The following is a 26,046-nucleotide window of genomic DNA, read 5'->3' on the forward strand; positions in this document are numbered from 1 at the left end:
AATGTAATTTTAAATCATTTTAAATACTTAAACAATAGTATATTGATAATAGTATATAGTATATGCAGAAATTGTTTTAATAGTTTAATACTTTAGGGGGTTTATATATTTACACACACACACACACACATATACACTCACCGGCCACTTTATTAGGTACACCTGTTCAATTGCTTGGTAACATAAATTGCTAATCAGTCAATCACATGGCAGCAACTCAAGGCATTTAGGCATCTAGATGTGGTGAAGACGACTTGCTGAAGTTCAATGAATGGGGAAGAAAGGGGATTTAAGTGACTTTGAACGTGGAATGGTTGTTGGTGCCAGACGGGCTGGTCTGAGTATTTCAAAAACTGCTGATCTACTAGGATTTTCACGCACAACCATCTCTACGGTTTACAGAGAATGGTCCAAAAAAGAGAAAATATCCAGTGAGCAGCAGTTGTGTGACGAAAATGCCTTGTTGATGTCAGAGGTCAGATGAGAATGGGCAGACTGGTTAGAGATGATAGAAAGGCAACAGTAACTCAAATAACCACTCGTTACAACCAAGGTATGCAGAATACCATCTCTGAACGCACAACATGTCGAACGCTGAAGCAGATGGGCTACAGCAGCAGAAGACCACACCGGGTGCCGCTCCTGTCAGCTAAGAACAGGAAACGGTGACTACAGTTCACACAGGCTCACCAAAATTGTACAATAGAAGATTGGAAAAACGTTGCCTGGTCTGACGAGTCTCGATTTCTGCTGCGACATTCAGATGGTGGGGTCAGAATTTGGCGTAAAGAACATGAAAGCATGGATCCATCCTGCCTTGTCTCAACGGTTCAGGCTGGTGGTGGTGGTGTAATGGTGTGGGGGATATTTTCTTGGCACACTTGGGGCCCCTTAGTACCTATTGAGCATCCTTTAAACGCCACAGCCTACCTGAATATTGTTGCTGACCATGTCCATCCCTTTATGACGACAGTGTACCCATCTTCTGATGGCTACTTCCAGCAGGATATGAACCATGTCACAAAGCTCAAATCATCTCAGACTGGTTTCTTGACCATGACAATGAGTTCACTTTACTCAAATGGCCTCCACAGTCACCATATCTCAATCCAATAGAGCACCTTTGGGATGTGGTGGAATGAGGGATGTGGTGGAATTCTCATTATGGATGGGCAGCCGACAAATCTGCAGCAACTGCATGATATCATGTCAATATGGACCAAAATCTCTGAGGAATGTTTCTAACACCTTGTTGAATCTATGCCACGAAGAATTAAGGCAGTTCTGAAGGCAAAAGGGGGTCCAACCCGGTACTAGCAAGGTGTACCTAATAAAGTGGCCGGTGAGTGTGTGTGTGTGTGCATGTTTATGTGGTTTATGAGGACACAAATTTGTATAATGACATGGGTATGACAGAGGTATTACAATATGAAGGTGGTTTATGAGGACACTGCCTATGTCCCCGTAATTCAAAAGGCTTAAAAAAAAACATACTAAATGGTGTTTTTTTGAAAATCTAAAAATGCACAAAGTCTCCTGTGAGGGCTAAGTTTAGGTGTAGGGTTGGTGTAGGGCAATAGCACACACAGTTTGTTCAGTATAAAAACCATTACGCCTATGGAGAATCTCCATAAACCACAAAAACCAACGTGTGTGTGTGTGTGTATATATATATTTATATATATATTCCATTCCAACACAACAATGTTTTACAGCATAAATTAACATTAATATTAATTTAAGTGTAATAGTGTATAAATATATATATATATATAATGTATATATATATGTGTATAAAAATATAAAAATAATATTGTTCTTTTTCATTCATAATACATTAACTAATGTCAATTTATACAGCTTAAAAGGTTAAAATTGTATCATGTGTAGAAATAACAATAACCAAAACTAATTAACGCTGTAAACATATTGTTTATTTTTAGTTCAGTTGAACATTATTCCAACCTAATTATAAATAACTTAGAATAAGTTTGGTTGATTTATAATAATAATAATAATATTTAATTATAACATTGTATTATGTTTATTTTTATTAAGAACAATATGTGAATATTTATTGAGAGTGAGTCTGTTTGCTCCTCACCCTCAGGTCTCTCATCAAAGTCCTCATCTTCCTCCTCTGAGCCCACAGAGTATTCTGATTGGTTATCTGAAATGTCAGCATGCCACTCTGTAACAGCATATAGAAAAGAGCACTGACAGTAATAAACCACAGTACAGAATATGTTTAGCAGTGGTCAAACAATTTTCATTCACCAGAAACTTCAAATAAAGGCCAACCAAAATCTTATATATCAGTTTGGCAACCCTCTCCACCAGTGGAAAAAAGACAGATGTGATCGTTTCAAATTTGGCTCTTTTGTGACAAAATGTTCTGTATCTCCACGTATCTAACCCTGCATAAGCATTCTGTTCAAATTCAGCTGTCAGAGAGGGCTGTTTAAACCAAAATAAAAACCCACAAATGTCAATTATTGAAGCACAGGCTGCTGTCAAACGTTTAAAAAGGCCAGCAGACTGTTTTCTGTGCATATGTAATATATTATGCAGGAGATGCTGCAACATTATGACCCTGTAAGTCAGGCTGCTTGGATACACAAAGAAAAGTATGTGTACCTAGAGTTTATCTCAGTTATTACTGTAATTATGCAGCCGTAAGCGCCATCAGAAAACCAAAAATTCTATATTGTTCCTTTCTGGAGAAAACCTCCTTTTTCATTTCTGTTATATGTCTTTTCCTGACCATTTTGTTTTTCTCTTTTTTGACACATAAATGAAAAGCTGCCACACTTTGGCATCCCCTGGGTGTTGTGGATGTAGCCATTTTTGAGTCATTTTTGGTTCTAACCTGACCAAAACAGCAGTGTGTGGGATATAGTCTTTCTGTCCCACTCAATCAAAAGTAACGTAGTAAACCACATGCCAAAAATGAAGCTGCTACAAGATGTCATTTAGGAGATTCAACTGAGATCATATGCTGCATTTATATGACAAGCATAAATATGGTTTATTGTAATAAAAGGCGAGAAAAATGGGCTAATTAAAATACAGTGGGGTGCAAAAATCTGAGACCACACTGAAAATCTAGGATTCAAAATTCTTGACAAACTTAAAACAAAGAAGCATTTTGACAAAGTGGAGAAATACCCCAGATGACTCATTAATCAAATGATCGAATTTGTTACATAGATCATCCTTTGTACACAGTCAGATGATCTTCCGTTTAAGCATAAGATGCTCTTTGGACTGTTCTCAAATTATGCTGGACAACATAATCATCAGGTTTTACAAAAAAGTTCAGTTACCACAAAAAAAAACCTTGCAAAATTCATGGAGTTCAAGTGCTGTTGTTACTGAAATAAATAGCAACAAAGAAAGTACTCATATTCATTTGTTTAACCTTTCACTCAAATTCTTATGCTGAAAAAACTGTACCTTGGTCCTCCTGAGCCGCGTCATTGTAGTTAACCTGTTTGCGGACTCGCTTTCCTTTGCCGAGATTGCGGGCCAGATCTTCCTGCTGCTGTTCATAGTGATGCCTCAAGAGTTTCTCCCAGTAATCAGGATCCACATTCTCTTCCTGCTTAATGATTTCTCTCTCAATCTCCTCTATCTGGACACACAACAACAAATGAGATCTCCTTAATATCTCATTTGTTTCTCAAAGACACCAATAATATTCTATGGAGAGAAAATGGAGACCAAGTCTCTTGCTTTTAAGATGTTTCTCCTGAAAAACAACCCCGGTAATCTTCAGTATCCTCTAGAGTTTCAGAAAAGATCTATATGCAAATATAAATATAACTCAAATATTTGTAATTACATTCTTGCAAGACTAAATTATCGGAGACATGCTATACACGTTACATTTATAGCTCTATACTATTACTGTGCGTCAAAAATCTTTGTGTCTCTTTTTGCACTACTGTTCAAAGGTTTGCGGTCAGTATGCCTTTTTATGTCTCTAATGCTCACCAAGGCTAAATATATTTGATCAAAGATACAGTAAAACTAGTAATATTGTGAAATATTATTACTATTTAAATCTTTTCTATTTTAATGTATTTTATAATATTTTATAACTGTAATTTATTCCTGTTATGGCAAAACTGTATTTTCTGCAGCAATTACTGCAGTCTTCAGCGTCACATGATCCTTTAGACATTTACAAATTTTGCACTAATTTGGTACGCAAGAAACTTTTCTTATTATTATCAGTGCTAAAACCAGTTGTGCTGCTGAATAATTTTGTCTAAAGTTCAAAAGAACAGCATTTATTTGAATTATAAATATTTTGCAACATTATAAATGTATCTACTGTCACTTTTGATTTTAAAGCATCCTTGCAAATTATTTTAGGTTAAAGTTTTATTAATTATATCGGAGGCCTCCATTAAGTCTTAAAATAAAAAATAAAAAACGTGTTCCGATAGATGTTAAATCACAACATCCTTTATGGCTCATTTTTCAGAATTATTGTTGAGGCGATTAAATGTTGGACAGATTTCAAATTCCTTAAAAGCCTCACTCTTGGATATTCCACATCTCCCACCTTGTCATCTTCTCTGACAGTGTATTGGGCCACCTTGAAGGAGCTCAGATACTCGTTCATGTTCTGCATGTCAGAGTCGTCTGTGGCGTCCTGGCTGCGGTCTAGCAAACGCTCGATGGCAGCATTGTCGTAGTGAATTACGCTGCCGTCATCATCCTTATTGTCCCCTGCTGAAAACAAGAAACAAACTGGTGAACCTTCAGTATAATAAAGCATTGCAGAGACTTTGGGCACAATCATGCATTACAGAGCAAGTTTTTTTTTTTATTACATTTAAACAAAGACTCATTAGCTGACTAAATTATTTTCTGGTTTGTTTACTTTTATACATCAATCAATTTAATTTATCAATCCAACCCTCAATCTCATCCTTGAAAAGCTCCTCCGTGCCAAACTTGAGGATGTCGTCCAGCTCTTGTTTAGACATGGATCCAGCTTTTGAGCCCAGACCGGGCCGAACCACCAGGTGTGTGAGCATCATCTTTCTTTTGGCCACCTGAGTGATTCGTTCCTCCACCGAGGCCCGAGTCACAAAACGATATATCATCACTTTATTGGCCTGACCAATACGGTGAGCTCGGCTGAAGGCCTGAGAGAAAGACATAAGATTCAAAATCTCTTTAGCTTTGAAACCTCACAGATTCAGGAGTCTGTACTCAAACTGTCCACTAGGTGGCACATGACAAAGAAAATACCAGAACAAACCAAGCAGAGTGAATGTCTGTGAGCACTGGCGTGGACTGTATGAGACACTCCTCTTTTTTATATTTACCTGAATGTCATTGTGAGGATTCCAGTCAGAGTCAAAGATGACGACTGTGTCCGCAGTGGCCAAGTTGATTCCCAGACCGCCCGCTCGTGTAGAGAGAAGAAAACAAAACTGACACGCACCAGGAGCTGTGCGACCGACAGAGAGAGAAATTTGATTTAGATTTTTAATGAAAATATAATCTGGAAACAATGGGCTGTCCACCAGTAGAGATTTTGCTAAGCCGTTAATATGGTTTATCATAAATTGCAAATACCATTATGTAAATATATCTATGTGGCTATCAGTGAGCAAGATGACTCTATATATATGACAGCGATGAATAAGCATGCGGGATGTGTCCCAAACAAGTCAAGATGAGGAAAAACTTGGTGTTAAAATGGGTTCGACCATTGTCGTTTGGATTTTAAAAAATCCTTAAAGTTATATGAATATTGCTCACTGTGTGATTTAAGATTTGCTCATGCATTTTGGCCACCCAAAAAGTCATCAAGTCATTATAACAAATAACACAATGATTCAAATTATGAAAAAACTAAAAAAAAACAATCAATCAACCTCAACACCACAAAACAGCAAAATAAACTCTCCCACCAAAGCACAATGCAAAATATATATTTATAACACCACTGTTGTTCAAATGTTTATATATCTTTCAAAACTTTGTAACATTCAAATTCAACAATGATTCCAGACTTTTATAAATGCTTTAAACAGAAATATGACGTCCCAACCATGCCTGTTCTCAAGTAATTTTGCCCTTGTAACTGCAAGTTTTGCTTACCAAAACAATAAAATGAATCAAGATAAGATATTCGGCATTTGGCGTAGACCTTCCTCCACATCTGAAAACAACTGACTCAATAGCTCCAAGAATGGATTAAGTCTTACAAACAAAGAAAGATAGTCTCTCTAAATTCACATTTATCATCAACATTTAGACTGGGAAGAGAGAGGAGAGAGCAAATATGACACTGTGATGACATCTGAATAGCTATTAAAACCTAATCTCTATATGAGTGATTCTCAAACATTTTAGACCACCTTTTTTCAAATCAGACCATCTAAGTACCACCTAATGCTTAATGTAATAATATACTTTTTCACATATCATATGTGACCCTGGACCACAAAACCATAAGGGTCAATTTTTCGAAATTGAGATTTATACATCATCTGAAAGCTGAATAAATAATCTTTCCATTAATGTATGGTTTGTTAGGATAGGACAATATTTGGCCGAGATGCAACTATTTGAAAATATGGAATCTGATAAAAATCGAAATATTGAGAAAATCGCCTTTAAAGTTGTCCAAAATGAAGTTCTTAGCAATGCATATTACTAATCAAAAATTAAGTTTTGATATATTTACAATAAGAAATTTACAAAATATCTTCATGGAACAAGATCTTTACTTAATGTCCTAATGATTTTTGGCATAAAAGAAATATGAATAATTTTGACCCATATTGTTGGCTATTGCTTCAAATATATTTTGTGGTCCAGGGTCACAAATATCACCTGGAAGCACCACAGGATCACAACTCTAGCTAATTCTCTAGCTGTTTCCAAAACACACTACAGTAATATTACTTAGATAATTTATGTACAAAATATGTAGATCTGGTGCACTGCTCTTACCGTTGAATCTGTCGATGGCTTCCTGTCGGAGAGCTCCAGTGACGCCTCCATCAATTCGCTCATATTTATAACCCTCATAATCCAGGAAATCCTCCAGCAAATCCAACATCTTGGTCATCTGAGGGGGAAACAGAGCAAGTTTAAATAAGATATAGTAAGACGTGATGAAATCAAAATGAATGCAAAGTACCACATCTGATCAAATCAGACCATCCAAGTAACACCTAGCTTGCCATGAGCTCCAAATTAGATTGTAATGATACGAAACACAAAGCTATTCAAATTGAAAACAGAGCTGAAAATATGGTAAACTATTTTAAACCCTATGCTATATATTTTGGGTTACACTTTATTTTAAGGTGTCCTTGTTACAGTGCAATTATACATTTAAGAACTGAGCAATATTAATTAACTACATGTACTTACTATATGGTTAGGGTTTGGCTTAGGGTTACTTGCATGTAATTATGCGTAATTTATTGTTATTATAATAGTAAGTGCATGTAACTTTTGTAGCAAGGACACCTTAAAATAAAGTCTTACCATATTTTGCAATATTTTCGCATTTCCAAAGATGTGCTCTGCACCATCTGGGGGCACTAAACAACCACAATTTGGGAATCTGTGTGCAGTACAGCTTCTTATGTGTAAAACACAAGCCAAGTAAAAGTATTTACATGTGTGCTTGTACCTGAGAGAACACTAGCACTCGGTGGCCTTGCTCTTTCAGTTTTCTGAGCATTTTCTGCAGCAGCATTAGTTTCCCAGAAGCCTTAGTGAGACCTGCACCTTCATACGCTCCACTTGGTGTTTTAGGAGCTTCCTGTAACACAATAAGACAGCCTATGATACCCATGTGCACAATGAAAAAACCTTGTCAAACACTAAACACGACTATTAACTATTATCTTAAACATATGAACTATTATATTAAACATTTTGACAGCATTCGAATCAAATTTTCTGACAGCAGGTGGCAGTATTTCACACTACATAAGTTAGTTTAGCACCAATCTAAGAAAGCACCATAAAGAGTTTTTTGTTGCTGTCAAAAATACAGTGTGTGTTCTTACGGCAGAAGCGACGGGGAAGAGGTAGGGGTGGTTGCAGCACTTTTTTAGGTCCATCATAATGTTGAGCAGAGACACCTGGTTCCCTCCTCCCTTAGAATTCAGCGCCTCAAAATTACGCGTCAGAATGAACTTGTAGTATTTTCTGTTTATACACAGTGTGCACACAAAAGCATATGAAAAAGGCTAGCACGCATAGTAAGAAATTTATTTCAACAAATCAAATATTCGTATTACTTCCTACAGCTGATTATCTTGAGATAATAATAAATACGTCAACATATTTTGTTTGTGAAATCAATGTTGAGGACTTACTTCTGCATGGGGCTGAGCTCCACTCGGACAATCAGCTCAGTTTTGGCCGGCATGTTCTTAAACACATCAGCTTTGAGTCTCCGGAGCATGTGTGGGCCGAGCAGGTCGTGCAGTTTCTTAATCTGGTCCTCTTTTGAGATGTCCGCAAACTCCTCTAGAAAACCCTCTAGATTACTGAGGGACAGAATTAAAGCAATGTAGTAAAATTATTTTGATTATTAAAACGTGTATGTGTTGATGTGTACATACAGTGGCCTCAAAAATTATCTGGACACTTCAGCCACACAAAAAATTGATATCATTGCATTATATAATATTATACATCTAAATACTTCTTGGGACACTTTTATAGTCTAAGCATATAAATGTGCTTTTATGCGTATGGTCGTACTTGAAGCGGTTGGGCGTCAGGAAGTTCAGAAGGTGGAAAAGTTCTTCCAGATTGTTCTGAAGTGGAGTTCCTGTTAGCAGCAGCTTATGGTCTATCTTGTAGTCATTGAGTCTCCTGAAGAACTAACACACCACAACAACCATCTTCAGTTTTAATAAAACACACACAAAATCTGAATTTCACTTCATTGGAAATATACAAGGTGCTTACTATTGATTTATTATGAAACCATGATGAGCAGGACTTGCCAATCACAAACTATTTTATATCTTTTTGCATTTAGGAGTAAAATCAGTTGTGAATTTATTATTTTGAAATGGAATTTCTGAATGTGTAGATTACTCTTAATATAGATCATCCTACCACTTCAAAAGTTCGGGGTCAGTACGTTTTTTTTTCAAGTAATTAATATTGATTTTATGCAAGGGCTCTTGTATCACGGTTTTTACAATTTTATTAGACAACTGTTTTCAGTATTGATATTAATAAAAAAAATTATACTTGAGCAACAAATAAGCTTATTAGAATGACTTTTAACAGATCATGTGACACAGAAAGCTGGAGTAATGGCTGTTGAAAATTCAGCTTTTTAATCAAAATATATTAAAGTACAAAACAGATCATTCAAATAATTGTTATTGTATTACTGCATTTGATCAAATAAATGCAAGTAAATGTGTGCATAAGAGGTTTCTTCTTTTTATCAAATAACCCCAAACTCTTTCTTAGATAATGACTCACTGAATGAAAACATGTAGCCGCTTTATTACGATGGTTTATAAAATTGCTGGTTTATTTCTGTCTTCCTCAATCTACTGTGTTACAAAGAACCCAAGAAGTTATTTCCTGTCCTGTATTAAATTTGGATGAATCACCCAAACACACACACACACACACACTCTCTCAAACCAAACGAAACTTGGACAAAAAAAAAAGTTGTGTACCTTGGACTGGTTGTTTTTGAGGCGGTGGGCTTCATCCACTACAAGACAGGCCCAGTCAATGGACTTGAGAACGTTCTGGTCTATGGTCACAAGCTCATAGGACGTCAACAACACGTGGAACTTAATGGGCGCTTCTCTCTGGAGGGATGACAGGTAGAAAATGAAAATAATGGTTAGAGTAAAATCACTTCTTCCTATAGCACCAAAACGACATCCTTTCCCTCTTCTCTCATACTATGGCTCCTCTCTTTCTGCCACACTTCTCTTCATTTTCCTTCTCACATTGTCCATCTTTGCATTACACCTCTCCAATCAGCAGTCATTCCTTCCCCTTCCAGTGCTCATCTCCTCTCCTTCTCACCCGTAATTTGAAGGCTTTCTTTCCTCCCTTCACCGCCGTGTCGTCAAAGGTGAATTCGTTCTCACGGATGATGGCTCGGCTGTCCTTGTCTCCGGTGTACGTGACAACGTAGAAGTCAGGAGCCCACATCTCAAACTCCCTCTCCCAGTTAATGATTGTGGACAACGGTGCGCTCACCAGGAATGGCCCTTTAGTGTGTCCCTGGAGAGAGAAATGAACAGAGAGACATGGAAGGATACACAGAGAGGAACAGGGGGGGAGAGAGAAATTTAACATGAGGTTTAAAAGTTTACATGTCAATTAAAATACACTTTTGTAACCTGACCGTCACAGACCTCATTACATAACGAGTAGAGGAAAACAATAGTCTGGATGGTCTTGCCCAAGCCCATTTCATCAGCCAGGATGGTGTCTGTTCCCTGTGCCCAGGAGAACCGCAGCCAGTTCAGCCCCTCCAGTTGATAGAGATGCAGCGTCCCTCCTGTCTCGGTCACAAAGTCTGGCTGCTCCTCATACTTGATTGTGGGCTGAGAGAAGAGAGTTGGGTAGAGAACTTTTTTTAAACTAAAAGGGTGGTCCTACATGCCCTAAAAGCTTGAATGAACTGAGGACTTTGTGCTAGAAAGCAGAAGTGAAAAAAGTAACATAAGAGGTATTTAAAATACATTGCAAGACAAAAAGTTGGGAGGACCCAATTTTGTGGGCTATTGACAGGTAGATAGTATGAGAAAAAAAAATAGATAAAGAATAAAAATGAATCAACAGCATAAAACAGCGGCTCTCAAACTATGGTATGCTATACAAAACAATAGTTTTAAAATAGGGATGCACGATATTATCGGACTGATATCGGAATCGGCCGATAAAGGCTTTAAATGTAAATATCGGCATCGGCCTGATATGAAATATTACGCCGATATGTCTTGCCGATAAGAGGAATAGATTAACTCACATGTGCTCAGGGTGTGCTAGTGATTAGATCACGTCAGCAGTGTGGCTCATTCTTGAAGCAAAGTTTTGTCTGAATGATGATTAGATTCACTCTTTTGGATCGCTGCATTTAATCAGTGAAAGCACCTACAGAATGATGCGTTTGGTGCAACAGTAACAGCAGGTGCAGCGGCAGCCTCCCCCGGGTCTTAAAGCCCGTTCTCAAAGAGTTTTAATCTGTAGGGGCGCTGTTGGCCTACTTCTAATTAAATTAAAAGTAAAATAGCCTACACAAATAACATTTAGACTGTTTCTGATTAAATAAAGCAGTAATTTATGTCATAAAATAATTTGTATGTTTTGATTTAAAGGTCTGAAGCTAGCTTAGTTACATTAAAAAAAATTACAAACGTCACTTGTACATTAAATAATTTTATATATACTGAGTTATTCATTAATGTGTAATGTGTTTTCATTTTTAAACAAATCATGAGCTCTAAAAGATTTTCAGAATTTTTACAACTCTTGTTTTAGATCATCTACAAATGTTAAATCTTAAAATAAAATGTTAGGGTTAACACTGCAACATTCTGGGGGGAAAATGCAGCGATTTGATATAGTTTATGATAAAAAATTCATTTTTTATTTAATTCTAATAAATAAATTCTTGTTAAAAACTAACCAAAATTTTTAAATATTTTGCTTACAACTTCTGCACAGGACAGACTTGGTGTTTCCAAACAAAAGGAAATATATCTGTATCTGTATCAAAATATCGGCATATCGGATATCGACAAAAATCCAATATCGTGCATCCCTATTTTAAAATGATAAAACACAACTGAACCAGCTAATCAAAATCAATGGAAACATCCAGGCAGGTGTGTTGGACGATAGCCGTCCAGTAGCAGGATTGGCCACCCCGTCTTAAAATGCAGACATCAGATTAGCATACAAAATAATATTAACAATGAATTCCATTTGGAATTTTATATTTATTTTTTACAATCTATTTATGATTTTAATATAGATTTGTGTCTAAGGCTGTAATGAATAGCCTGCAATACAGGACATGAATATTTGAGATGCTGAGCACTGTCTGTATGCAGGCATAGCACCGCATGCCACAATTTATTATACAATTAATACTGAAAAGAAAGCAGCAGACAGCTGAAGCGATCACCAACCGGTGAGTTATTGTTATGTCAGGCCTCAAATTATGTAAGCAACTAGATGTTTGTTTTCATGAGGGCAGGTTTGAACTGAACTGCAGAATTTGCATATTAATGTGCTACATTGTGACAGTGTAATTCTATCTAAATATGATCATTCCGTTGTATGTTTCTTTTTAGATGCTTCTTTTTTTCCTGACAAACTGCCAGGAACCTTCATTCACAGGCCTCCCATTCCCCATACTGTATAAGATATTTATGGTGACATTATGAAAATTATTATTTTTTTTTTTTATTTTATTTTTTTTTTATTAACAGAAAATCTGAGTAATGATATATTAAATGAATTAGCCACAATTCATTTTGTGATTACATAAGTTTTGAAAACTTTGTTCTTCAATAAAATCAATAGTTATGGGGGGGGGGGTTATTAATGTTAAAAAAATTCCGTTTTTTAACATTAATAAACCATTAATTAATATTAATTTTATTTACTAAAATATGATATATTAAAATATTAATAATAATTAAATGAAACACTTCATCATATCCTCATACCCTGGCTGAGAAGCACTGGTTGAACAGCAGCATGATTTATCTTAACTACAGGGTATTACCAATATTATTTTAAAAATAACATTAACATTATACATTTAAATTGATGACCAGCTGCTGAAAAATTAGGGGAACACTATTCTGACTAGGCTGTACTTGTTTGACTTAACCACACATTTTAGTAAAAATGTTATTGGCCTTAAAGGAGTCATCGGATGCAAAATTCACTTTTACATGTTGTTTGAACATAAATGTGTGTTGGTAGCGTTTGAACACATCCACCCTATAATGATACAAATCTACCCAGTGTTTTTTTTAATCCCTAAATAATATCCCCTTTCTCAAATCAAGCCGTTCTCAGCTTCTTGGCTGCGTGACGTCACACAGACCCAGGCCCCTCCCACGACTGTTGATTGACACTGGTGTTTTACCTTAGACCTGCCCTGAGAGAGCTGTCAACAGTACACCATTGTTTCGATTGAGGTGTTTTGTTGTTGGATGTAATAATGAATATTGCAGTTGTCATTTACTCCAAACATCTTGCTGAATACGCAGTGGATTACGTTTGTTTTTGAAGGGAATGCACCCCCCGATCTACCTAAATGCGTCTATGTTCAAGCGAATCATTCGTGATCCAGCCTTACCTACAGAAGAAGTGAGTATAAGGTTCTTTTATGAATCTTTGCAAATCGTCTTTCCTATTAACGTGCTAGTTAGTAAGTTCCGCTGTTAAATGCAGCTAAAGTAAACAATATTATGAGAACGGCTTATCACCCCACAGAAGAGAGGGGCGGGGTGAGCAGAGCTCATTAGCATTTAAAGAGGCATGCAACAAAACGGGTTGCTGTGTGCAGAGCTGTTTTTGGAAAGGTGAAAAGGGTGTTATTTTACACTACCATTGAGAAATTTTAACCAAAGTACAGTATGTTATAGACTTTTCATTAAGACCCTAAATAAACATATCAACTTGTAAAAAATGGGCATCCGATGACTCCATGATATTCTTGAACCACTGGGATAAAAGAAAAGGGTGACACCAACATCATTAACAGGCGTGCTTGGAACGTCATCATTCTCCTCTCTCCTCCTCATCTTCCTTGGCTTCTCTGGGTCCTCCTTCATCACTTCTTCCCTGTGAGAAAAAAGAACAAAACACTGCTTATTCCATCCTTCAAAATGCATAGCTAGAAAACAAAGATTCTGTGAGAAATCAAACTCTTGTGACAGTTTTCTGAAACATCTCTGCATAACTGCACCTGTGTCTCCAGTACGCCGTTTTGAGCGCACCGAACTCAGGGATGTCCAGCTCATCTCTCTCCCAGGTGCACTGGTCATAGGTCAGATCTCTCCATTTAACCAGGTAGAGGTAGTTGCCCTTCTTATCCACGCTGTGCACACACATATAAATATATAAAATGTAATATTCTGACAGTACAAATTATTATTATATACAGTATGTAGTAGATTAACACAAAAAACACACCTGTGATTGATTATCCTGTGCACCATCATCCACTCAGGCTTGATGCCATATTGGTAGTACTTCTCCTCCAGAATGGCGTATTGAGGGTCTTTGGCCCTCCGCTTCTCACTCTTCCCAGAATCCTCTTCTCCCCCAGAGCCATAGTCCAGACTGGGCGGCTCGTCCATGTCCGTTTTCCTCTGATAGTTCCGGAACATCACAGAGTGAAAGATCTCGAGCTGAGGAAGGACAGATGTGGGTAAGGGAAAAGTCTGTACATCTTTTAACAGCTATGTCTGTCTCACACTGTCTTACACCCACACCTGTAGCTCTGTGATCCAGGTGCAGTGCCAGTAGGACTGTCCCGTGAGCTTCACAAAGAACTCTCTCTCTGGGCGACCCTTCATAGGTGGAGGGGGTAGTGCATCAGGGGGTGCGTCTGGGGGTGGTGGGACAGGAACAGGGGGTGGGGGATCACCCCATCGCCAGTGCAGAATTTTTTGCACTCGCCCTTTGATTGGTGGGCACTGAAAAACAAACAACAGAAGTTGCAGGTTATATGAAATATTTCCACAACACTGATCATTGATGGATTTGTAATGCATTAATTACGAATTAAAATTCGCAAGTCTATTTTCCTTAAGTAACCTAATAAATTACTTAGTCCGCTCAAAACAATCTCTAAAGCCAAAGGCAACCGCAATAATTTTGCATCAAACCAAAATCAGCACAAGTAAACTCAACTCACTTACCTCAACTGAGCTCATCTCAAATCAACACTTCTATTTATATACTTTATATATTGTTTTATTGTGTGTATTAAGATACATACATATATATATATATATATATATATATATATACACGTATATACACAGATATAATTTATTCCTACCATTTTATGTATTCTAAATACCCACAATAAAATAATATTTTCACACATTTTTGCATAATTTAACAAAATTCCAGCTTGAATAAAATAACATTACAAACATTTGTGATATACAAGTGATATTTACCTTGAATGTCTTTCTTTTCTTCACACATCACATATTTCTCATCTCATATTTCATCTCAAGCATGCTCTTCACTGACAGTGTTGTCTCCATGGTAACCAAGTACACTAACTTTTGGAAAAACTTTATTAGGGCCAAAACTGTTCGTTGTGGTGACTCCACAACTATGGGTCATTAAGTCATTTATTTCACAATAAATATTGATATGGTTTATGTTTTAATTAGCATAGTTTTAATTTTTAGTTCAAAATGTTTGGGTCTAAAATATGGGAAAAACAATAAACGCATAAAAGACACTTGAAAACTGCTGAATGCATTGTTTTTAAGAGACTTGCAATACAACAAAAAGAAATAAACATTAAGCCCTTTGACATTAAATGACTTACAGTGCAGCGTGGACAGAGCCACTCTCCGTTGGGGATCTCGGGCAGTGGGGGGTTCAGGCAGTGAATGTGATAGGATGACGGGCAGGAGTCACAGCACAGCAGCTCTCCTCCATCTTTACACACGCGACAGAACTCCATGTGATCATCTTCTTCTTCCTCTCCTCCCAGCCCTGCCTCCACATCCCGGACATCGTCACACTCTTCTTCAAAGTCCTCAAAGTCTTCTTCCTTTGCTTCCCACTGGATCCCTTCTTTCTCCTGAAAAAAAACATGCACTTTCATTACAATGCAGACCCTATGAAGAAATACAGGAACAACAAACTGAGACGTTCTGTTTCATGTCATATTATATCCAAGACAACAATTTATTATGTTTTTAATGACCTTCCCATCTAAACATTTGGAAAAAGTATCAGATGGTGTCTGGTTTCAGTTTAAAATCAGTCTGTAGTTCTGTAGGTTTGGGTGGATGTGACTCACACAGTGAGGGCAGCTCCACTTGCCCTCAGGGGCTTTCTCAAGCTCAGGCTCAAGGCACACCAGGTGGTACGCTCGAGGACAGGTATCGCACAGAATGATCTCTCCTCCCTGCTGACACACCTCGCAGTAGTCCTGATGGTCAGTCTCATAGCCATCACCATCTTCATCACCCAGCACTGAGAGAGAAACAGAGAGTGATTTAACAAAATTAATTTTAACCCTGTGATACATAATATCCACTACATTCAAAAGCGTTTTTTAACCATTAAAGACAGTAAAATACTTCAAACAAAATCTAAGAATGAACTGTCATTTTGAACAAAATCAGTCAAATCTGGTTTCTGGAGTTTGAAACAACTTGCCAAAGCAAACTTTCCAGAAAAATTTGCTCTGGCTGGGAAACACCTTCACTCTACCATTGGTTAGTGGGAATTACATAACAGGTAGGTGTGCATTGGGGCTCCGTCTTCTTTGACATGGACATCCATGAATTCTCACATCCATGAATAAAAACACATGGGAGAGAAGTTTTATAGAAGAAATTGAAATAGTAATTCTTACTGAAAGTGGCACTGACACGGTTTTTTATGTTTCAAAACTGTAAAGCTGCTTGTTTAAAGCAATCTATTGTATGAAGTGCTATATAAATAAACGTAATTTGACTTGACTAGAGCGCTGAATTACAGAACTGGTGCAAACATATCACATTGCTTTCTTAACTGCTGTTTTCTCACAACTGTCATTTTTGTTGTGCGTTTATTTTGTTTTTGAGAGGAAAGTGTGCAGCACATATTTACATATTCATATAAACATCACTCTCAGCAACATGGGCAGCATCGGTTTTCGGCTGCAAAGGTATTCAAACAACTTCTTGCCCCTAAGCAAAGAAAAAAAGAACTTCGCCATGAGTAGGGGCGTCGCTGGGAATTCTGAGCCCTGTGCACTGACTTTGCTAGGGGGCGAAGTTTTATCACGTTTAGTGGGGGGGGGGGGGGTCCCCTGTTACTCTGTTCCACTATTACACCCTGCCCAACGCCCCTGTGTGCATCCAAACCACTATAGGAAATTATCTTTTGTACTTACTCATAATTCTAATGGTGATGAACCAAGAAACTTTAACTGCAATGAACAATTTTGAATAATTATGAATAAATATTTCAGGAGAAAAGATCGGGTAAGATTACACTCTTGTTTTCATGTCAAAAGGAGTTTTGTTTTTTAATTCATACATCAGATGGTTAAAAATACATTTTTAAAGACAGATCCAATAAAATAAGGAAAAGTAAACGTCTTACCCTTTTTCTTCTTCTTTGCTGGGCGACCCCTTTTGTTCTTCTTGACCCGTCCCGAGCTGTCAGAGCGGACTGAAGAACTGTGAACGCTGGAATTCTCCTGCTCAGAATCGTCCTCATCCACCTCCTCACTCTGCATTACAACCACACACAAGATCAAACACAACTGCACCCAACACACATTTATGTGCACACGTATTACACACAAACTCTCACCGAACTGCTCTTCTTCCTCTTGTTAGCAAGCGCTCCCAGTTTAATGCGCAGAGGAGCCATTTTCTTGGGCTTTGGCTTCTTCTTATCTGAGACACGAGGACTCTTACTGCGTTTCTTGAAGCCAGGACCTGAGGAAAACCAATACATAGGCAATATTCAAATGAAACAGTATTTTGTCTAGACACTAAAAACTCAAATCAGTAGTTTAAATTGCTTTTAGGTGATTTTAGGTATTATGAATATACATTTTGAGATTTATATAAAATTACATAAAAAAAATCATTATTCAGTGTCAAATATTAACTTTAAATGAGTGCAAAGGCAACCTTAATGTAAAAATATGGGATATGAGCATGCAGGGCACTACTCTGCAGGTCTCTCTCTGATTTTTGTTTACTGGCCCGGTTCAAATTTGAACTTAACCTGACAAAATATTCACTTGCCCTTCCACAAATAAACAAATTAAATAATATTTATATATTATATATAATATGCAAATTAAAGTTATTGTTTTTTTGTTTCTAACCCATATAATTTTGTGTTACACCCAAATTTTAGGTACAATTTTCAGGATTTTTTTTTTTTTTGAAGAAGAAAACAAGAATTCTGAATGTGGCTTTATAAGATTTCATTAAGTTTAGATTTCAGTTTTTGAACTGTATGCAAATATGTGCATATTTAAAAAAGGGAGTTGCATATTTAAACATAGTATTTCAATAAACCTGCCCAATCCCATTTCTACCCCTTAGCCCTTTCCCCTCGATTTTCGAATCTCTTTTGGTTGGAGGCACAGGGGTAAGGGGCAACATGGCTGCCCGAGTAAACAAAAAGACACAAAAATGTAAGCATTATAAGTTTGCTGACGTCATATCATTACTGACTGCACGATAGTGCCACAACATATTTCCATGTCTGATCAGGGCGATAACCACCATAGACATTGAGGGAGGCTAGTCCCCCCAATAATTAAAAATCGGTAAACTTTTTTTCTCAAATATTGTCAATTCGAGAGAGAGAGAGAGAGAGAGAGAGAGAGAGAGAGAGAGAGAGAGAGAGAGAGAGAGAGAGAAGAAAGTTGTGTGTATGTGCATCTGTGCGTCTCTCTTTACAATGAGTGCGTTTACTTCAAAAATAGCGATTTTATCCTCTCGTTGCTGGGAAATATAATGTAGTGATTCAGTATTTAAACTGTTATTAATAAAAGTCGCGGGACAGCGTTCACAAGTTTCTTTGCTCCTGGATGTGAGCATTTTAAAATGTAATTTTTGGCTAAATTACATTTTAAAATATCCTAAATAGAACACCACTATTATAAGTGTAATATTTCATAATATTATTGTTTTTACTGTTTTTTGATCAAATAAATTCAATCTTCTTTCAAATAAATAAATAAATAAAAAGCCTTTATTATTTTACATTTTTAACCAGCAGTGTGTATATAAAATAATGCATGTGAATTAATAAACAAATTATATTTTTATTAGGCCTAAAATATAAATCACTTTCCTATGCAAAGCAATCGAAAGCAAAATTCTTCAGATTCAATGTTCTTGAGTAAGATTGAGAATGATTTTTATGGATTTTTAAACATTTTCTTAGACACGTGAAATCACGGAAGAAAGCCTATATAGAGATCTCATGTCTGCTGAAAACTGCTGTTATGTTCATTGTGACGAATAACGTAAATGGCATTAAAATCTGAGAAATTTGAAAAGGCCAGTAGTAGTTTGCATTCCTGAAAATTAATGTCTGTCGTTATAGTAAACGGTTGGCAAATATTGCTGAATTGTCTCCTCATGTTTAGCTGCTTACATCTTACCTCAGCTCGCATTCAAGTCGTGTGGCGCAGATCAGCGTCTGTGAACAATAAATCCCGCCTTCTACACTTTGATTGGCTATTTCAAACATTTTGACATTGACGAGCACTTTTGAGCCGCTGCACTAGGCCGCAGCATGCGTAAATTAATTATTCAATTTTTTAATTAAGTGGGAAAACTCCCGGTGCTCCAGATGGCCAGTCCACCACTGTGTGTGTGTGTCAGTAAGCGGCGCATTAATATAGAATGGTAACTAAAGACTCTAATGCACACTAGCACACCAGTATGGGTGTTTATTGTAGTAGCTAGATGACATATGATGACATGTAACGGTATAGTAGTGTCCAAATTCATAGAGGAATATTTTCACCCCTACCCCTTGACACTCTGTTTCAAGGGACAAAGGGAAGGGGTAGGCGTAGGGGAAGGTGAAGGGCTATAAAATAGAATTGGGATTGGGCCTTAATGTACTGTGATTAATAAACTAATATCATATAAATATAAATCACCATTAAATCTACCATCAGCTGTCATCAGTCCTATAAAAACACTAATTTTTGATGCTGTGTGTTTATACAACAAAGTGAATTAACAAGTCCTGTACTGAAACCCATACAGCTGCCCATGCTCTCTGACCTCTCACCTTTGCCCTCTTTGGTCTTGGCCTTGCGAAGTGGTGGTGGCTGAGGTGGAGGTTCAGGGGAGGCTGTTGCTACGGAGACCTGCTCAGCAACGGCTGCTGCGGCGGCGGCTGCAGCAGCAGCGACGGCAGCTGCCGAGCCTTTAAATGGATTATTGGAGCTGAACTCCCTCCATTTGGCCCCCAGAATAGTCATCATCTTGGACATGGGGATTTTAGGGTTCTTCTTAGCAATCATGGGTCTGCAGAGGATCATATGTTTACAGAAATGTTTCTGCAAAGGAACTGCAATGTATGAATCCTCTGGTGCAGGTAAGTACCTCATGAACTGGCTGAAGGCTTTGTAGTTAGTTAGTGTGCGGTAATCTTCTTCTGTGAATGTGTGATCAACATCCTCCAGTCCCCACTCCCTAGCCAGCTGGGCTGACGTTTTCATCTCTACCGGCTGGAAGAAAGGCTTCATCATATGGCTGCCACAGTGTGGATGACTGGAAACATCTGTGCCCTACTACATGTTAACTGGATCAGTAATTATGTGTGTTGTACATTATCGTGGACATGCAACAGCTAGAAACACCATGTCAATTTCTGGGTGCAAGTGCGAGAAGAACCTCTGATGATGTGCTTGAATATGTGTTGGGGAATGTGTGAAGTTTTTGTCTGCAAACACATTATATCGAGGGTAATTTCTTGCATATACAGTACTAACACCAGCTCAGCAAATAAAAGCGATTCATCTTTTGATACACTGTAAATACTAACAGCAATTTTTAATGTATTAAAGGGATAGTTCACCCGAAAAATAAATTTCTGTCATCATTTAATTTCTCTCAAGTTGCTCCAAACCTGTATGGTTTCTCTCTTCTATTGAATATATAAGAAGCTATTTTGAAGAATGTAAGTGACCAAACAATTATTGATCCCCACTGACTTTCACAGTATGAAAAACATAATGTGGAAGTCAATGAGGACCAGAAACTGTTTGGTTACATTCTTTAAAATATCTTCTTTTATGTTCAGCAGAAGAGAGAAATCATACAGGCTTGAAACAACTTAAGGGTGAGAAAATGATGACAGAAATTTCATTTTTGGGTGAATTATCCCTAATATTCTGCTATTCTTACTAGTTGTAATCATGATATTGTTTCCATGTAAATCCTAAAGTTGCCATTAACACACACACACACAAAAAAAATGGTTTAAAATCTATTAAATCCTAAGTATAAATAATTCAAAATGACTAAAACTGAGGCAGTGGGGAACACCCACTGGCCCTTGTACTTGAATAATTTAATTATGTATGCTTGGTCAAATCAAGGAAATTTATCATGGGTTTGAACTCTTTTGAACTCTGTTGTTATGCTGTAGCTGGTATTCGTGTTTTGTAATAAGTCAGTGTTAAAGTGATTAGTTTTCCTCTGGTGAACTTGGACCCTGTTGAATTTAAGCAAGTTCTTTCCATACAAATATATATATATATATATCTTAAATAATTCCATAACGAACTGATACTTTAATCCTAGATCTGGGTTAATGTGAATTAGCTCATTAAAGGAATCGTTCACCCAAAAATGAAAACTTACTGGACATGTTCTAACCCTCAGTTCGTCCAAGATGTAGATGAATTTGTTTCTTCTATTTTGATTCAACTTTTTCACTGGACAAAAGCAATATTAAGGCTAAAGGACTCCTATTTTATCAATGTTAAAAAAGAAATGATGAATTTATTACAAACAGATTTTCACTTCACAAGATGTTAACTGATGGACTGGAGTCGTGTGTATTATTTGCGGATTATTGTGATGTTTGCTTGTTTTTTTTTTTAATGGCACACCAATTTCTGTGGCTATTTTCATTGTAAGAAAATTTTAGATTAAAACTATATCAGTCTTTTACAATGTATTTTCACTAAAAACTATTTGCTAAAAGCTTTTCAGTAAAACTAAATTTTGTTTAATTTAAATTTCTTCAAAAGTGTTAACTGAGTAATAAATGTTTTCGCAGAGCACAATCTAATAAAACATGCTTCATGGGTAAGTGGTTATGAATATTGTGATGTTTTTCTCAGCTGTTTGGACTCTCATTCTGACGGCACCCATTCACTGCAGAGCATCCATTGCTGAGCAAGTGATGTAAAGCCAAATTTCAAGCCAATTTTCAGCACGTTTGGGTAAACTATTTCTTTAATGAATACACTTAATAAAATTACCTTGTACACATTAACTTATATTTAAGATTAACGTATCATTTTTATGTAGTTATTTAAAATACTGATTTGCACGGGAGAACTTGCTGAATTTTAACAGGGTGCAAGTTCACCAAAAGCTAAACCCCCTCTTACAAAGCACGAATACCAACTACTGCAAAAAAAACTACAGTTTTACCGCTCTAAGTTAGGTAAACTAATTCAGCTTTACACTTTATAATGAGCTGATCGTCTTTGATTTGGATACAGAGGAGAATAAGGAGAAGCACACAACCTGTATCAGCAAAGTGGATGGGAAATAGCGTTCAACTCTGCAGGCAGAGCAAGAAAAGGCATAGAAAGTGCAAAAGAATAACCTTTGTGGTCTCTTCGAGTGTGCTGTCTTCATCTTCTTTCTTCTTTTTCTTGGTTTTCTTCTCTTTTTTGTCCTTGTGTTTCTTCTTCTTTTTCTTCTCTCCTCCATAATCGCTGGCAGCACTGTCAGAGTTCATGGCATAGTCCGGCTCTGAGTCTCTTTCTACATCACTGTCCTGCAAGAGACAGAGAAATAAAACCGAACCCTCGGAACAAATAATTAGAACTGTCACTATAATGCATTCATTAAAAAAACTAACTATAAAAGTAATTGAATTAATTTAAATAAGTGCAATTATCTCCATTCACGAGGTTCTTTTCAGAAAATATAAACATATATGACTAATTGAAATTAAATTTGTAGCTTGATTAATAATCATTTGACAGTTTGCAAATTGCTGTTAAATAAAGGTTTAATTTAAAAAATGCACTTCAACATTAAGAGAGGAAAAAAAGCATCAACAACATACTATTTTTTTGCGTTTGCTTGCTTTGGCCATCTTCCCCTCTTTGTCCTTGTCTTTCTTTTTCGTCTCTTTCTTTTTTTTAGGGCCTCGTTTCTTTTTCCCCAGGTTGTCCCTGTCCGATGTCTCACCAATATCACCTCCATCATCTAAGTGAGAGAGATGCAGGGAAATGAGGGAACATGGGAGGACAGACGAAATGAAAGTGACCATAATTCTTTCCAAACCCTCTGAGGTATCCTTCAAATCATTTCCCACTTCAATTATTGAACAACACGAGCGTTCATTCCACTTCTCACTTGAACTAAGCTGTAGGACTAATCTCACAAACATGATTATCTACATGACCTAATTATGACTCTCCGAAAGCTATTTACGAAGTGAATTTTAAGACGATGATAAATATAGTATGCAGAATTTCAGATCACTGCGTGAGTTGAAGAAATTACTTTAAGTAAAAATATTTAAGGAATAATTAAATGAAGCAGCAACCCACTTTTCTTCTTTCACAAAATGTTCAAACAGACATCATCTTTCAGAGGGGCAAAGTGGAGTTAAACAGCTCCAGTCATGTGACTATTTACAGCAGCCATGTAAAATCGTTCAGATGAAACCAAACCAGTCTGTTCTTTCATTTAAAGCAAACAGCTTTGTGTAGAACACGTGAACAGCTCTTTGTAGCCTGTTTAAATTCAAAAGTACATTTTGGTCATAATATTACCCAGTTCCATATATAATTTAATATGACTAAATCAACTTGACTACATTAGTTGACACCAAATAAGTTATATTATAAGATAAAAATACTTAGTAGACCTTCTCACTTTTTACATTGTCCCATTCACCCTGATACAGCTTGTTTGTATAAATGCAGATATCAGCATGTCAATGCGCTGCGATAAACGCGTTAGATGTGATTGCGTCTTTGTTGCTGAGGCGCGCTCCACTGGCAGAGCCCTTTCCCCGCTCGCTGCAGCCAGGGGCGGCAGTAGCACGCACTCGGTGCTCGGTGATCGAGAGGCCGCGAGCCGAGCTGATGCTCCCCTCGTCGTGAACTCCTGCACCTGGGGAGCAGACCACCAGATGAACCGCAGCTGAAGGTCACGGCGGCGAGACTGGACGCGCGTGCTAATTGATTCACGCGCACTGTGGGAATGCGCGAGACAGCGGTTACGCACCAAACGAGGCCCCAAATATGACCACAAACATCAGCACAGTTGCTGTGTGTGACATAAAAAGTTAAATTAATAAGTTGTTTTAAAAGTAAAATCGTACAAAACAATGCAGCTGCATAATGACTAACTAATATGACAGAGCAACATGTTATTAACTCATCTTTAAGGCATTTCATGCTGTGTGGCGCATTAATCGACTAAATAGTGGAACTTTTGGCTCAATCTGTTGATGTTATGCCATATATGTACATAATAACGTAGCGCTTTATTGACATATTCCCACACTCAAAACAGCCAACAGCGTGCAAACTGGCGTTTTGCAAAGTGAAAGCATCGCGGCACACAGAGCTGTCTCTGTCCTGAATCAGGCGGCAGTGGGCCGGGTCAAGTTTATTTACATTGTCACAATCAAAGCGGTAGTCCTGACGCTCACGCCTCTTTAGATCAATGCATTGTCAAATTATTCTTTATCTTCTGCTCGAGTGCCAAATATGTAACCTTCAGGGCAAACAAAAACGACATAGTGGCGGCTTAATGATCCTTTGTCGGATCACAGCTGGAGATGAGAAAGCACCATCGTATGACAGACCTGATGAATGACACAGACGGGACAGAGAGAGGGGGGATCGGCCAACTTTAGCCAAACTCTGTTTAACTCTCTGCCGAAATGCACGCGGATAAATAAAGCAAACACCAATTTGGAGAAGCCAGACTTAAGTGTACATTAGCGCAGATGTCGCTGTGGCAGTTTTAAGAGTATTCGCGTTTGTTTCGATGTGTTTTTGCGCCCCACGCGCGCTCCGCGGACTGTACGGTACCTGGCGCGGCTCTTGCTGCAGTTTCTCTAGGCGCCGCCGGCGAGTTTATGTCGCTTGCGTTCTCGTCCAGGTCTCCGTCGTCTTCTTCTTCTTCATCAAAATCTCCTCCCTCGGAATTAACCGCCGTGCCCTCATCTTCCTCACAAGAACGGAGAAGAGAGGACATTATAATCCCGTCGGTGACCCCGTTCCGCGAGATCTAAAAGTGTATTCCTTCCGAATTATGATATTTATTTAATATTCAAATCGACACACAAAAAGTGGGGGGCGTTTTGGAATATATTACACTAGAAGGCAGGGAAACAAAGATGGCCGCCCTTATATTTATTTTTTAACAACCCCCCCTCTCCACCCCCCCCACAAGAAAAATCCCCTTACATAAAAATGGCTGGCTATATTATTTCATAACGCCCCCCCTCCTCCTCCTCCTCCTTTTTCTCTTTCTCTCTCTCTCTCTCTCTCTCTCTCTCTCTCCAGACTCCCCTCCCTCCTTAAAAATAATCAGATTGTTTCTGGAGGGGGGCGTATAGCTGATTGCAACTTGTATTTCAACTCGTCTTATTATGAGCTTTCGCTCTCTCTCTCGGTTTCAGACTTGCCTGGTAACTGTCTTGTTTTTCCCGAAAGTGCTCGTATAGTGCGCACTGTACGCAGCGAAACACGAATCTAACAAACATGGCCACCTTAATATTCTTTTAAGGCCCCCACCTTTGTAAAAACAAATAAAAAAACTGAGGAGCGAAGGGGCTGATGTGAGGTTGGCTAGAGGGGGGAGCGCTGCCGCAGCCATGCCCACACTTACATCATGTTGCATTGCTTAAAAATTAACTATTTGAGCTCAGGACAAAACAAAGCAAGTTATCTTAGCAGCCCAAAATATAATTAATTATTAGGAAAATTAAATGGAATGGATAATTTTATATTTTTAGCTGCAGAATTACAATAATATTTAGCAAATGCACATATTGGATTGTGAAGTCCGGTGTGCCCACAAGCAA

General features: G+C 37.6%; 1 protein-coding gene across 7 annotated transcripts in view; it reads right to left on the bottom strand.

Moving 5' to 3' along the window:
* LOC306863022 (chromodomain-helicase-DNA-binding protein 3-like) overlaps nt 1-25,506 on the bottom strand; it is a 49,290-nt gene extending 23,784 nt beyond the window's left edge. For 2 of the 7 annotated variants that reach the window (XM_079406168.1, XM_079406163.1), the window contains exons 1-26: nt 25,049-25,506; nt 23,062-23,204; nt 22,594-22,767; nt 20,352-20,476; nt 20,035-20,273; nt 17,575-17,702; nt 17,362-17,491; nt 16,067-16,242; nt 15,587-15,844; nt 14,508-14,711; nt 14,206-14,423; nt 13,979-14,110; nt 13,764-13,854; nt 10,401-10,592; nt 10,066-10,266; nt 9,705-9,842; nt 8,761-8,882; nt 8,370-8,543; nt 8,058-8,199; nt 7,676-7,807; nt 6,985-7,102; nt 5,346-5,470; nt 4,931-5,162; nt 4,574-4,740; nt 3,457-3,634; nt 2,105-2,191 (exon numbers count right to left, since the gene is read on the bottom strand). In XM_079406168.1, the coding sequence (XP_079262294.1) occupies nt 2,105-2,191; nt 3,457-3,634; nt 4,574-4,740; nt 4,931-5,162; nt 5,346-5,470; nt 6,985-7,102; nt 7,676-7,807; nt 8,058-8,199; nt 8,370-8,543; nt 8,761-8,882; nt 9,705-9,842; nt 10,066-10,266; nt 10,401-10,592; nt 13,764-13,854; nt 13,979-14,110; nt 14,206-14,423; nt 14,508-14,711; nt 15,587-15,844; nt 16,067-16,242; nt 17,362-17,491; nt 17,575-17,702; nt 20,035-20,273; nt 20,352-20,476; nt 22,594-22,767; nt 23,062-23,204; nt 25,049-25,214 (4,192 nt within the window). In that variant the 5' untranslated portion in view covers nt 25,215-25,506. Of the gene's footprint in view, nt 1-2,104; nt 2,192-3,456; nt 3,635-4,573; nt 4,744-4,930; nt 5,163-5,345; nt 5,471-6,984; nt 7,103-7,675; nt 7,808-8,057; nt 8,200-8,369; nt 8,544-8,760; nt 8,883-9,704; nt 9,843-10,065; nt 10,267-10,400; nt 10,593-13,763; nt 13,855-13,978; nt 14,111-14,205; nt 14,424-14,507; nt 14,712-15,586; nt 15,845-16,066; nt 16,243-17,361; nt 17,492-17,574; nt 17,703-20,034; nt 20,274-20,351; nt 20,477-20,642; nt 20,692-22,593; nt 22,768-23,061; nt 23,205-25,048 lie in introns of all 7 variants that reach the window. The other 5 variants (XM_079406166.1, XM_079406162.1, XM_079406167.1 and 2 more) reach the window with 4 other exon arrangements.
* Nucleotides 25,507-26,046: the final 540 nt, after the last annotated feature.

The sequence above is a fragment of the Barbus barbus genome, assembly GCF_936440315.1.
Source record: "Barbus barbus genome assembly, chromosome: 1".
Lineage (NCBI taxonomy): Eukaryota > Metazoa > Chordata > Actinopteri > Cypriniformes > Cyprinidae > Barbus > Barbus barbus.